A 15,649-nucleotide genomic window follows, 5' to 3' on the forward strand; every position below is an offset into this window, starting at 1 on the left:
AGGTAAGTCCATAAATGTTACCTAGCAACCATAAAGTTAAAACGGCAAAAAGCTTGTGTAAATTACAAAACTGTTATGATTAGACTAATAACTATTAATTACAAAACCTTTATTATATTAAAATTTATGTTTACATTGTTAGAAAAAAGCCTTGTTTGGATGTAAATTGTCCCTGCATTTGGTTTGAATTTTCAGGTTCATTCGCTACTGTATTTTTCTCAACTTTTCTTCACAAACTGCCACTTAACTGATATAAAACTAGATAATTATTAACCACAGGTATTTCACAAAAACAAGTAAAGATTAGAAACCTGTCATAAGCACATAAAAACCTGTCATAAGCACTTTCAAGTAAACTTTGCTTAGCCATTGCTTCCATCACTCTTCTACGTGCTTTTAAACTTTCCTTTTTCAAACAAGAAAATAAGGAACAGTGGCCAGTGTGACCTTAAAAGGCAAACCCAAACACCCTCATCCTCTTTCAGATGTCCAGACTTCTTCCTATTTTTTATCACGCTGTTCTGGTCCCTGGTGCCGGCTTTCTCAGAAAATGGCTTCCTTCCTGTTGAAGATGTTGTAGGCAGGATGGCAGTCTGATGTCTGTCTACAATCTATGTTCACCAGTAACATTCCCACGCCTAAGACTCATAAAAACTGAATAAGTACATTAACAGTAGTGTACATGGGAGACCACATCATAACCGCGGTGGAAAGTCCCAGTACCACTTTGAAAAATTCTGACTACATAAATGTTATAATATTCCCTTTCTGAAGTACATTTCTGAATAAACAACTGTAATTTAGTCAACTTGTCATTCATCCAAGGAGACAGTTGCTTTTAATGCCATACTGTGGGATATTCTAGGCAAAGCTATAATACATTAACATCTCCATGGAGACAAGAAAGTGCCCTATACCCTCCTTCTAGAGATATAGTGAAACAATATTAGACCTGTAGCCAGCCAGAACTCTATAAATAGTGATGAAAAGCAGAACAATGGCAGAGAGAAGTGGCAGTCATGCCTAGTAATAGCCATGACTGAGGTTGTGACCTGATTTGTGGTTAAATGTACTGGCCACATGAATGTAAAGTGTGGCCAAATATTCACTTGAACCATACTCAGCCACTTAGTCATGATTTTGTGAGGAGTGTGTTGGTTAAAAGGCTCATATTACACTATTTTCTGATCTGTGTTCTAAAGTTGTTTCCACAACACAAACAGCTTTTTTTTGTTGTTTGTTTTGTTTTGTTTCATTTCATTCACACATCTTTAACTCACAAACCCTGCATATTTAAGCTGTGTTCTTCTCTCAAACTAAAAACTGTTCCACCTTGTGATGTCATGTCGTTAAAATTAAATGTTCCACTGTGTTTTAAACTTCATACACCTTCACTAGAATCATAGAATTCCCAATCCATGCTGAACCAAAGGTAAAAGGTAGCTGTTATTTTGACATCTTCATGACATCACAAGGTGTAACTGAGCATTTTTAGGTCTGGAAATGTGGACAGGCTAATAAACCAGGGTTACTCAGACGTGTGAATGAAACAAAACACAACTCCACGGAACAGCATTATAACATGGCTTAAAGCTCACAGGAGTCAGTTTTGTGTAATACAAGACCTTTAAAGTAAAATATAGCAATACAATTCATCACTGCAAGATAAGACCAATGATTTTATCACAATATTCAAATATAATCTTTATTTTTTCTGATCAGTTGTACTAAGTTTTGGGTACATATTTAAAGAAGCCTGTTTGTAAAACACCATCACCAAACAGTACAGCTACTCTTAAAATAAAATATAGCAATACAATATATGGTGGCAAGATAAGACCATAGATTTGATCATAATATTCAAATATAATCTTTATTTTTTGGACACAAGGTCTCTGATGCATATTTAGAGAAGAAAAATTATCTAAAAACACCAGTAGCACCAGCGATCCTTATATAACGCTGCTCAGCGAAACACATAGACGTCTTAACATCTACAACTCGGTACAAGCGTTGGGCTGTTCCACAACTGGGCTATATTTAGAGCTCCATTCACACAATAAAGCCCCCATTTTTAAATCTGCCCAGACTTCACAGCTCCTCCAGTGAGTCCTCGGATACTCGCAGCTATTTATAACAGACAGGGGACTAAATGCGTGGAGCAAAACGTTCTATTTCTGGACCTGAGTTGTGCTTTATTATTTCTGATCTCTCTGTAATGGCTTGGTTAAAGTGGGTCTCTATCCTCCCATTTATATATTCACGAAGCCACAATTAAAGTTACTGATGTGTGAGAGAGGACTATCTGAACTAGTCCTGGTTCAGTTCACACAGAAACAAGTGTCATCAAGTGTGACGCCGTGAAGACAGGGTTTCTAACAAGAAGAGAAAATGCTGTTTAGTGCAAGAATAGCTGTTGCTTTAGAGCAGGAGGTCCCATATAATTCTCAAATAGAGCCAAATAAAAATCTTATGTAATAATAAAGGTGGACTATGCAACCTTCTTGTCTCCATGGAGATATTATTGCTTTGCCTACCATTGTTAGGTTAGGCCACTTTATTTGCCATTTGAAGTTAAAAAACACAGTGTAAAAACACGTGCAAAAAGCTCAAAGTACACTAGGAGACATTAAAAACAACCACATGACTAAAGAATAAACAATCATTACAGACAATATCCCACAGTATGTGACGTTGGCAGGCCAATTTACAGGTAAAATCTGTGGAGAGGAAAGTGCATGCACAGTGAGGATGTGTTCTCTTGAGAAATAAACTCACCTGTAAATGCAAAGTTGGTATGTTTATTTATAGTTGATATTGTGGAAAATATAGTCAAAGCAATAACTTATTCATGAGACAGCTAAGTAGCAGACATGGCATCAAAAAGTTATATAGTGTAGCTTTAAATGAGTGGGTGATATGCATTTAAATATGTTAAGGAAATGTTGAAACAATACGAGGTTTAATACCATGTGCTTTGAGAATTTCTTGTAAAAATTATGTTCTTTTCCTTAAAGTGTTCTCTTCTCTTCACAGCTTGGCTCAGCTCACACAAAGGCCATCCTCTGTCAAGGTATGACAAGGTAATTTCGTTTTATTTCCTATGGCCCATTAAACTTTAGCTTTTCAGATTAGCAATTCCACATGCAATTTAAGAGGCTGTTAACAAGCACACTCAAATCTTTATGTTTTTCCATTAACTAAATAGTGTATGGGCAGATTTGATGATACGCTTTGGTGTATTTCTGTAGACATTGTACCCTGGAAATGTTATTTGATCAAAGTATCTTGTTTTTTACCTAGACAAAGCTGGCTTCCTGTTTTTTATCGGGAACACACATGGGTCAAAAAGTCTAGCTCACAAATTATTAACTGGAAAAAGCACACAAATATTGGCAGCCGACCAGCCCTCACCTTACAAAGTAGGACAATGGAGGTACAGTTGCGGTTAAAGAAAAAACAAGATTAAACTTGGAGTGATAAGAGGAACATGGAATGCACTGTGACTTTCTTGTAAAGGTTATCGAATAGAGCCAAAAGGCCAAGGTTTCTTTGTTTTTCTGTCTGTGTCTTTGCGCTTAAGAAATCCTATAGACTATATAGCTTGACTAACCTGAATGTGAAAGTTATGGCAGGAAATGTATACTCATCAATCATATCATAAAAATTGTAGTTGGAATTAGGGATGCACAATTTAGGAGGAAAAAATCTAATTGCAATTGCGATTTTGATATGAAATACATGTTTAAAAAGTAGGATTCTTTTGCTTTTAAATATCTTCAGGAGTATTAACATTTGAGAAAAGACAAGAACTATTATCAGAAATTATGACACTGTATTTAATCAATAATTGTATATAATCAATCAATCAAACAAACTTTATTTATGGAGCGCTTTTCATACAAAAAATGGAACATAAAGTGCTTAAAACAGTATATTTTTGACAAAGTAGGTCCAATGACACAACATCAAAAACTGTTGCAACACTTAAAATAATAATTGCTTTAAAATGTATTCTGCTGTGTTTTTTTTGTGGGGTCCTGGTCTGAAAAGTTCGGGAAGCCCTGCTCTAAACTATAAGTTCAGCACTGGCTTCCTTTAGGTTTTAATAACTGCATCAGCTCAAAATACAATTGCGATATATAGTGCAGCTCTAGTTGGAATTGACTGGCCCTGACATAAATCTTGAACTGGGGGGAATCAAAAAGTCTCGTACGCAGGTTAAATATTTCAGGATGTGGTAGTAGTGTGATCCCACGCCATTTGCAAGTACATGTAGTATTTATGAACGATTGTGATGGAAAAATGTCACGAAGGTGCCAAGGCGTGCAAAGGATGACCTAATCTCTTCAACATTTATGCATTATAGTGGTTTGGAAACAGGAAGTGGGCAAATGAAATACAAACAGGAAAAAAATACTTGTTAAAGGTCCTATTATTATACAAAATTGATGACTTTTGTGAGCTTTAAGCCATGTTAGAATGTTTTTGCCCACTTAAAAACATATCTGGAGTTCTGTTTTGTTTCATTCACGCATGTTTGAGTATAGTATCTATATTATTATTTACTCTTTATTATTAGTTTGTCTACATATCCAATGCTCAGAATGCGGGAAGAACTCAGCCTAAATATGCAGGGTTTGTGTGTTAAACATGTGTGAATGAAACAAAACACAAGTCCACATTATGTTTTTAATGAGGAAACAACATTATAACATAGATCAGAAAATATATACGGGAGCTTTAAATAATGCACCTGTAATTATGCCATCTATTAGGACTTCTTTGACAAGAAAAAGGAGCTCTCAACCTTTGAAAGGCTTTGAATAATAATTTCTTATTACATTATTAAAATCCAGTGTTTTTTCTGCGCTGTAAAACCCACACACTGCCGAGCGACTGGAGGGATTATGAGTCCCGCGTCCTGTCAGAGTTCTTTGGTTGATTTGCATGTTGCTCTGATAAATGAGAGGAGATGACTTTACAGTGGAGGAAACCAAGCTAAAAGAGCCAATGATATCTGGTGAATAGCAAAACACACAGTACACAAAATACTGCAGAACTGTGTGTGTGTACCCCTGTGTCAAATCATTGAAAAGGACATAGCTGTGGAAGACTTTTAAGAAATTACAGTTTTATTAGTTGTAACTGTACTTAGATGTAACACGATAACAAATTTTGAACCAGGATGTATTGCTACAGAGAAATATTGCAAAAAATGATAATACTGAAACTACTTTATGCCACTGATTAAGATTTAAAGTAAAGTAAAGCGGGATAAAACAAATAAAAAGCCTGAGATGCAACAAAGAAATAACATAATGAACCTATAAATCGCCATAGAAGTGACTTATTTGACTCTCTGCAACTCAAATCTTACTAAGTTACATCAAAAATAACAAAAATCTCCCCATTATTGCAAAGAAAATGTATCCACAATAAATACTGAGGTCCAAAATTCTGTATATTGTTCCAGCTTTCATATATTGAACGATAAGTTGATATTGGAATTATTGTGATTACTGCATACTTTAAACTGTTTTCACCATACCACAATTGGGACTAAACACAGAACTAAACCTGGACTATACCAGGACCACACCAGAACTCAGACAGGATCACACCCGATCTAATCAGGATTAAACTGGGCTCAAAAAGTCTCTAGTGAAATAACTTTAAACCACAAGCGGCATATTCTCAGATCCTAGGCCAATTGGAGCAGACAGTACCAATGGGAGGATATTCCAGACACTCACAGAGCAAATAACTGAAGCCACGAGAAGAAAGTACAGGAAAACACTGTTGTCATTATTAATAGATTCATCTATTTTAAGTTCACATTGTTACAGTTCTTGTTTTGGCAGTGTATATTTATTGTACTGTGATTTTAGACACATAAATTCTACTACCACACAATGAAAGTGTTTGGTAAATAACAGGAGATAGAACTTGTAGTAGCTGAATCAGTTTTTCAATGAAGAGACATCTGAGAGCACTTAATTTAGTACAATAGCCTTTTTTGCAGTTGTGTGGAGTCTGTGGTTCTACTGTGCTACCCACGTCTCAAATCTTTGGCCTGTGATAAGAGCTCGAAGGAGCAGAGGGCTATGAGTCTGCAGCTGTGTCAACATAAAGCATTTGGACCATAGCAGCTTTACCTTCTGCTATGAACTTCTTCCCTATAGGACATATAAGGTTGCGGTTATCGAATAAATGAAAGCAAAATGGGCCCTTGTCAAGACTCCTGCTGATGCATATGACAGCATGTAGCATTGGGATGTCCTCTACAGTTGAAATGTGGTGCAAGGGGGGATGGGAAAAAAATGGCCAGGGGAACTTAATTGGATCCCGGATCTCGATACATCTAATCTCTGTCTGGGATTGCAATGGCCGGAGATTAATAGCTTGCAATGTATAACAGATTAAGTGATTAGTGTAACGCTTTATTCTAATTTATACAGAAGTCACTTTGCTTCACTTTTTACTCCATCTGAGCTTGGAATTATGGACACAGTGGCACGATTGGTTTAGTTGAGCTTGTCACAAAGAATCTTGCAGTGATTTTGGGAGCAACGGGCAGAAATATAAAAGTGTGAAAGGGTCATAAGAGAGGTTTAACTGTGAAATATTGATCAGTGCTCAGACACGTCCCCGTAGAGGAAATATAAACCTGTCACTCAGGATTATAAATAACAAACAAAAAAATCAATTTGTGTAGGAAGTATTAGAACGCTTCATTTTGCCAGAAGTCTGAAAGTAGATCTAGCAAGCTATTAAAACAGCTTAACTCAGCTTTAAACCATGGAAATAATGAAAGGTGCACTGTGTAACTTTTTAGTTGGCTGTCTGTCACCTTCGTGTTTCTATGGAGATGTCATTGCTCTGCCTGGAATGTTCCACAGTATGACAATAAAAAAGCTCTACTTTACATTTATTAAATTACAGGTGGCTTTATTGCTCACAAATACCTAGAAAATCAAGCATTCTGAGTGAGTGGGGTTGCCTCTCCAGAGATCTGACCAGTAACTTGGGCTGATTGGCTCTCCATGATGACAGAAAAGTTTAAAGCCACACTGTGAAACATTTCAGATAAAGCAATAAAATCTCCATGAAGAAAAATAGGTGGGGCATACTCCACCAGAAAAGTTACACAGTGCACATTTAAGTTTCATGTACAAGACTGATCTAAAGTGTTACTGAAATTGCATAAAAGTAACTAATAATCATGTGTACTTGTGAATAAATTTGGCTTGTAATTGAGTAACGTTTTACCCATGTAACTGTACTTTTACATGAGTATACATTTTAAGTACTCTTTCCATAAAAATACTTGTGTTGTGGTTCATAGTGGTTAGTTGTACAAAATAAAAGATGCCTGCAGTACACAGTAATATGTCAGTATGTCAGTGTTAAATATTTAGGTGGGTCCTGTTGTGTGGGCGTAATCACAGATGGCCCTGGATCCTGTCCCTCTACTGTATAATAATCACATGTGAAACACCCCGTGGAGAGGACAGACTCTTTCTTTAGTAAAATATTTATTACATTTCTTTACATACTGAACAAATAAAGGACTAAATAAAACAAAAAATAACAAAAAACTGTGAGGTGTAATCAGGGCAGTAGATGGGGGGTACAAAGGGGTCTGTTGTCCTGGGCTCTAGAGTTTTAGGGACCCAAAATTTGACACTTTTCTTATTAATTTATATTAGTGGAGGACCCATGTAAGGCATCTTGATCTGCCTTGCTCCCAAATTTCTGTCGACGGACCTGGGTGGAATATTAAAATAATTAACAGAGAAAAACTCAGCATGTTTAGGCATTTAAACTGCTGCAGACAAACTTCATTTCTAGCATTTCCCTTTACAAATCATTGTAAATACATTTCAGTGTGGGAGTATTAGATTTCTTTCTTGTTTCCAAAATTTACTTTTAACCATATTACATCATGTTATATTATGATTTGTGCATGTTTGAGTAATCTTGTATTGTTCTGCAATTGAGGCTTGAGTGCTCAGGAAATTCCAGTTTTCCCCTATCCCCGCCCACTCCTTTGTAGTTATTTTAAATTATTCAAAACATGCAGACAAAACATTGAACATGTATGGTTCAAAAATGCCACATAACTATTTTTCAACAATAAAGACATATAATTTAGACCAATATTACGGTCTACTATACAAAAAATATAAAGTAATGATGTACTTTTGTTAAGGTGCAAAACTAAGTGCTTTTTTTAACCATTAGTATTTGTGTTTTTTTCAGGTGGGACAAATTTGAAGAGCTTTCCGATGGAGCCACCAATCTGGAGGACAAGATGCAAGGGGCAGCTTTTCCCTTTTTAGTCCATCCTCTTCCTCGTCATCATCATCATCCTCTGTTTTGGCCCTGTTTTGCATAAGCTCTGAACTGGATCGAGGGTGCGTCTGGCCCCTCCATAAAAGACAGTCAAAATCACAGAGGGTTTAAATCTGTGAGCATCCACTGAACCTTCCACAAGAGGACAAAGGGTGGACTCCTCTTCCTCAGATGCCATACTACTGAATGCTGGCCATGATCCTGCCCTGTCTGTCTGCCTGTCTGTCTGCCTGTGTCTCTGTCTGCGTGTCTGTCTGGTATTTTGGTCGTCTCTTTTGTACCAAGTGCCATAACATTTACATTCCTAGGAACTTTGCACTGATCACCAACAACCCTCATTTTATTAGTGGCTGTGGTTACATGCACCTGAGAATGGAGGAGTGGAAATTGGAAGTTGTTTCTGATCATTTGCAACTTTTCTCATTTCAGTTATTGGGTTAGATCAGGGTGTCCAAACTTTTTTTCCTCATATTGGTGGTTTTCAGATTCTTGAATGTGATGATGAAATTGATTACATTGTACTTTCATGACGAATATCTAAAAAGTAAATTCACAAATGTATGACCTGATCATTTCTATTAGTGACTAGATCCAAGAACTAAACATTACAACAAAAAAATGCAATTCAATAATAATAATTTTAGCTGCCCTCCCTTTTTTATTAAATATCGTAGTGAAAGACCGCAGTAGCCTTTCCGATAGATGCAATTTCCATAGGTTTGAGAGTTCCACAACACCTTTAAAAAATCTTGGCACGCAAATTTTAGGTCTGTACCACAATGCAATTCGATGTTATTGAGCTTGCAGTGATAGAGATACTTGAATTTGAAGTAAAAAGTACTATCTATGGTCATTTGGGCCAATTCAGCAGCACTAAATCTGACCCCAGACCATAGTTTGGACACCTCTGGGTTAGATTATTGGGTTTACATTTTATATTCTCTCACTAAAAACGAAACATTCCTTTTGAAATTCATTTTCTGAACATAAAGAGAACAGACTTTTAATCATTTTTATTTAATATTTTAAACATAACTTCTCCCTCTAAAGTCTGAACTCAAACCATATGCTTATACTGACGTAGACTGACGGCTTCTCCATTCAAACACTGACTATTAAAAATGACTTAGCCCCTAGTGAAACACAGAACATGTATTGCATTCAAGAATTACTTCAATTTTCTTCCGCATTTCTTCACATTATATTCTGATCTAAATGTTACTCAGTTATTTAGACTAAGTACTAAAAAATCCACTGACAAATGTATCCGATTACTTTACCACTTTGTATTCTCATTACATGTAACCACAGCCAAACCGAGCCAAAAAATGTTACTGTCTCGACATCCAAGAACCAGCCTTAAATATCAAACTGGAGCTTTCACATTGTTAACATCAAGTCATGCGTTTCATTTGACCCTTTCTGTGTTTGTACTTTTTACCATTTTTTAGCACTTAACTCAGTGCATCGTGCCAGAGAAAGACAGAGACATTTATGCACATTATTATGAATTATTATTATTATTATTCACAAGACTGTAATTCTTGTGAGTATTTCCTGTTGTGTGAATGTGTGAGAGAGAAGTTACTGCCTTTAGTTAATGATTTTGAATAGGACACTGGATAATTCTATGTTTTATAATTTATATTGTTGTATATGCTTTTTCCACAGTTTTAAGCTTCTTTTTTTATCAACAAAGCAAAATGAAAAATATCAATCCGAAGGCAACTTCCCACACCACCTTTAAAGTAGGACGTACGCCCACATGGAGAGACACTTTAATTACAGACCCCATCAAGGCCATTGTTAAGTCTTACAATTGTACGTATCTCATTCCACCATTAGAAGAAAAAAGCTTTGAAATTATGTAGAAATCAAAATTGCAGACAGGAAGAGGAAATCCATTGGCCCGGGTTGATGATCTGATCTCTGATGAAGAGTCCTTTCATTGAGAGTCGAGAAGAGAGGAATCCACCTTTGAAACTAGACCAGAAAATCTCCAAAGTCCACTTAATTACCTGCTTTAAATAGCGGCCAGGAACCAACTCGCAGAAATCTTGGTCTTGTTATCTTCGCTGTTGCATCTACAGCCCAAAACCTGAAGATTGAATATTATAAATCAGTCATTTTGTGAACTCTTTTCAGTAAATTAATTTCATCTGTTTAAATTATAGAGGGGTGTAACAGGTTAAGCATAACCAGAGGATTGTTGATTGAATCCCCAGAATATTTTGTCCTTGGGTAAAACATTCATAGCGCCTATTCAAGTTATGCTTTGGCAGAAGAATTAATTGTTTAATAAAGTCTGGATTAAGCCTGGGCGAATTGGCAATACAAACCTAATTATTATATCATTTCTGTGACAAAATCCTATTCCTTTGATATTGTCCAAGCGTGACCTATTTAATGCAGATCGAGGCGCAAAAATACTACAAGACACTTCCTAACCTACTATTCTGTGAGACTTTGAGTGAGTGACAGGTGGATTTAACCAAACACAGTGAAGCTTCACAAATGGTCAATGGATTTTGTTACCTCAAAAGAAATATATTGTGATCTTGCACTGAGAAAACCATGATAATATTGTTTGGCATATTCCCTACTCTTAGTTTGAATCTGTAACTTCAAATCATGATAAAAGCTTTCAACTTCCAGACTTTTTAAAAACCTTGAAGCTGAGAGTTGAGTCACTGGCTCAAAAATACATATGAAAGACTCTTCACAGATAAAAAGTGCTTTATTCTTCAGGCTACAGCAACCTTAAGAATAAATAGAGATTCGTGTTGCATTGATGTAAGAGCATGAGTCACAACTGTCTCTCTGAGTGGGCTCCGTCCTTGTTGCCACATATTTAGCTTTAGCTTAACTGAATGTGATCACGTCCAACCCGGTATACTTCTTAAGCTTCTTACTTTATGAACTTGTTTTTTTATGTTACCAAATGAGTTTTATAACTACAATAGAGATCTATATATAGCTATATCATGCAGCCACTTTAATATATTGTAAATGATGGCTTCAATGCAATGTATTTATTTGTTATGAAGAATAATGTGTAAAGGGAAGTTTCTGTTTTTCAGTATGAATGCCTGTATCACAACACAATACCTTTCAAATCAATAACCATCCTATTTACTGTGATCATGAATGACATTTTACACACAAAACTATAGGAAGAGAGATACTACAGTAGATGGTGTTATTGTAGCTCTTATGCATGTTTTTCGACCATTTTGCACATGTTAAGTTCAGGGATTTGTTTGAAGCATAGCGTAAACCTCACATCAATTCATGCTCACAGTAAGACATAGGTGCAAATTATTGAATCAGAATACTGTGCATAGAAAAGGCGACTATACTGCACTTTTCTGTCTTATTCTCATTTTTTTGAAATGTACCTATCATGTCATAAGAAGGAACATTGAAATAAGTGTCACTTTGCCAAATTGAGTTGATTTGAAAACCTGTCCACTGCTTAGATCATTTTGGTAAGACTTTATAATAACTACACTTTTGATTAGCCTTATGAGCACAGATGTAATACATGATGAAGAAGTTAATTAAGAATGACTCAAGAGTTGTAACTACTTAATTAATATCTTAACTCCTAACCCCAGCCCAACTTAATTAAATAGTTACTAAACCTGAATTATTCTTAGTAAATAGCTATGTCTTTGTTCATGCTTTATTAAAGCTAGTTGAAGTACAGTTATTATAAAGTGGGACCGCCATTTTGTCTTCTTCATCACTACAACAGTGATGTACCAAGAATGTGCTTTTTCTTGTCATACAAGAATCCTGTATAAATAGACCTATTTCTGATGTTGAGCAGAAAACAAAGGTTATTTTATTTTTAGAGGAAGTACATGAAATACATGACACCTGTTTGAAAAAAAATCTAAGGATAATGTTTAGAATTGAACTGTGATGCTCCCTTGGAGGGCTGATAGACAAATGTAAATGTCTGTAAATCAAATAAACCTATTTAATCACTTCATACCTCTATGTGGACTCTGTGTGGATTTATTTTATTTAGGATGGTGCTGCAAGGCCAACACAACAGTTGAGGAACCACTGATAACCACTTTATAATCATATTTTTTCACATATATTTTTATTTACTTACCTGCGATCAATAAGATGAAACAACAAGAAGTCTTTTAATTATCAATAAAAGTAATACAACATTTCCACAACACTTAATGTCACAGCCTTACCTTTATATGTGTGTTGCATTCCATCACATGTTAGAAATTAGTTTTTGTTTCATTTATCATATTACAGATTACATTATTAAACTTTCATTTATTGATTTGGACACCATGTCCAAGTCAATAGCATTACATATAGACAGAACATGGCATAAGGTTTTTAAAAAACACAGTCATGTTGTTGATTAGTGATTCTCAAAACTATCTCATAACTGACAGCAAGATAGTCTCCCTCACAGTCGCTTTGCTGCATCCTTTCATGTAAATTCATGTTCAGTCATTTGAGTCATGTTAATTGAGTGAAAATGGATGCTCCAAGAACACAAGAAACCTGTATCCTCTCTTTTGAAGATTATCTGATAAAGTTGCTCTTCGGACTTGACTGGCAGCAGATTCCTCTTCGTCTCTTCATCTTCCTTCACAAAGAGCTGATTTTTATCTGGACCAAACAGCGAAGGACCTGGTCTGAATAAAGCAGTGTATTGTCCAGGTGCACTGAGCCAGGCCTCTTTACAGCCCTGTTTGTAGAGCAATCTATTGGAGCATGTGCAGTTTACATACACACAACATATTACAAACAAGACAAGCTCCTGTGTGACACCATAAAGAGAAAAACATAATATTTACCCTACAGGAAGTCTTCAGGTAAAGGTCCCCCCTGTGTGCTGACATGCAAGTAATGCGGTGGTACAGCTAACATGGGAGCTCATTTAGACTAATGGGCTTGTGAATGGCAGGACTGCAAAATTACAAAATAGGTGGACAACATGAGCTCCGTGTGGTGATGGTTCTCAAACTGCAGTACAGCTACAAGTATGTATTTCATTTTCCTTCCTTGTTATTATTTCCATAGTGCTTATATAGGTTTTGGGGTTTTTTGGGGGCTTTTTTAAGACGCACTATGTAACTTTTCTGGTGCAGAATCTGTCACTGTGGAGAAAAGTAGGTGTCACCTCCAGGAAATCAGATCTATGGAGAGACGACCAAAACCCACAGTAAGAAGACATATTTTTCTGTGCATAAAAAACTCCTGTAATTCAATACATGCAAGATCGAAAAGTTTAATGTTGCACAGTGGAACATTCTAGGAAAAGCAATAACATCTCCATGGAAGCAAGTTAGGTTAGTCATGGTTTAGTCCATCGTCGTACTTTTCAAGATTGGGTTTTATTCCTGATTTATCCTGAATTGCTAATAAAAAATACATACATGTTATATTGCATTTTTTAAAGAAACTCAAAGACATTTTACATAGACAAGAAAAAAGAACTGTAGACCTTCATTTTAGTCCTAATTTTACTTGGTGAACATTTAAACCATGTGTTCTTCTGCTTACTTTAAAGGTGCACTGTGTAACTTTTCTGATAGAGGGCCCAACTTGTGTCCATGGAGATGTTATTGCGTTACCTCCACTATCCCAAAATATGGCATTAAACTTTTCAATTTCCATAGAAACAAGTAGGAGACGCCACCAAGGCAATTTACAGGTGAGACCTGTGAAGAGGTGACCCCACTCACAGTAAGAATGCACATTTTTAAAGGTATTTTTGTGCAATAAAAACACCCATAATTGAATAAATGCATCTTATATAAGTTTAATACCATATTGTGGAACATTACAGGCAAAGCAGTAGCATCTCCATGGTAGCAGACCCCTTCCTAAGATGGAAAATTATGCAGTGCATCTTTAAAGTCTATTCATTTCATTTATTCCATGCTTTTTATTTATTTCTTGTATTGGGTCTGGACTGAGATTGTGAAACACTGTAACACTGACTAAAGTTTGAACATCAGTCTGTATATGTGACTATTAGCCAAATAAAGATTAAGATTAAAGAGGAAAACTCCAAGTGATGAATTATCAATTGTTTAGCAACTCAAACTGGCCACCACCCTTTTCCTCGGTCAGACCTGTGTGTGTCTTGTACCCCAATGTCCGACAGACCTGTTCCAATCCAAAAGTCAACACATCTCCAGTCATGAGCCGGCCAGGAAACAGCGGGCGTCGCCAGGAAAGGAGGGAGCCATTCTAACCAGTACTGGAATTTCCATTTGCACTTCACCGCTCGCTCTCACAGAGGGCAGATTCTGTACATGGCGCTGGGTGAATTCAGGTTGCAAATAACTTCTGGTGGAGGTAATGGCCCAAAATGTCATCGCTCTGGGAATTTAAAAGCACCATTGTCCGTAGCATCTATATATAAATGTTAACGATTCAAATTAAAGGTTGCAGAAAATATTTGGTTAGAGAGTCTGCCGAAAATTGACTGAAATGCCATGTTCAAATTGGTCAGTTGGAATGAATGTGTCCAGTATTCTGTTGAGTTCATGGTTATGGTCAGTTGATGAAAATTCTTATTTACACTGACAACAAGGTATTTGAGACTTCCTCAAATCATCTCCACCCATGTGATCAAATAATAGACTACATATAAATGGACAACATATAAATGGACAAAGCTAACCCGCTAGTCATCGCGATCCAAATAGGAGGTGAGCATGGAGGCGCATTCAGCTTCACCAATTCTGGCTCCAATTGACTTGAAAAATGATCACCCTTCTCTCTGTAACTGCTGCTGTGAGCCTCTTCATTTTGGTCTTAAAGGGACTGTCCGAAATTTTGGACATAGGACCTCATTTCCTAGTTAGCCAGAGTAAATATTCCATCCAGCCCTTGTATTTGCAGAGGTCATTGTTGCTAGGCTAGCGCATGTCAATGGTCATAGATATCTTACCCACTTGACAGTGCACCTGAAGCAAATCTATTATAACACCAGACTGTCGATGTAAATGTCTGTGCTGATAGAATAATGTTTGAAATAAAACTAACCTTGCATCGTATGAATCGTGGCATATTGAGGGACTATTTTCTCAGCAGCAACGGAATTTTACTTTGTCGGTAAGACGTGCTAGGTCAGGCATGTCCAAACTATGGTCCGTGGGCCAAATGCGGCCCTGAGACAAAGCTTTCTTGGCCCACAGATGTCCAGGAGAATTGGCCCAAAATACCTTGCATCAATTAAAAATTAACTTTTTATTGCAAGTTTTTGAATATCTTCCTTCATAAAGCCAATATTTAA

General features: G+C 36.4%; 1 protein-coding gene across 1 annotated transcript in view; it reads left to right on the forward strand.

The window, feature by feature from the left end:
• The window catches only part of spns2 (SPNS lysolipid transporter 2, sphingosine-1-phosphate), a 99,390-nt gene extending 87,027 nt beyond the window's left edge, over positions 1 to 12,363 (forward strand). Inside the window, 2 exon segments of the mRNA XM_020930209.2 lie at positions 3,037 to 3,083; positions 8,266 to 12,363. Of these exon segments, the coding sequence (XP_020785868.2) occupies positions 3,037 to 3,079 (43 nt within the window). The 3' untranslated portion in view covers positions 3,080 to 3,083; positions 8,266 to 12,363.
• Positions 12,364 to 15,649: the final 3,286 nt, after the last annotated feature.

Source organism: Boleophthalmus pectinirostris, unplaced genomic scaffold (assembly GCF_026225935.1).
Source record: "Boleophthalmus pectinirostris isolate CB_2022bp ecotype Guang Dong unplaced genomic scaffold, ASM2622593v1 HiC_scaffold_12, whole genome shotgun sequence".
In the NCBI taxonomy this organism is placed as follows: domain Eukaryota; kingdom Metazoa; phylum Chordata; class Actinopteri; order Gobiiformes; family Gobiidae; genus Boleophthalmus; species Boleophthalmus pectinirostris.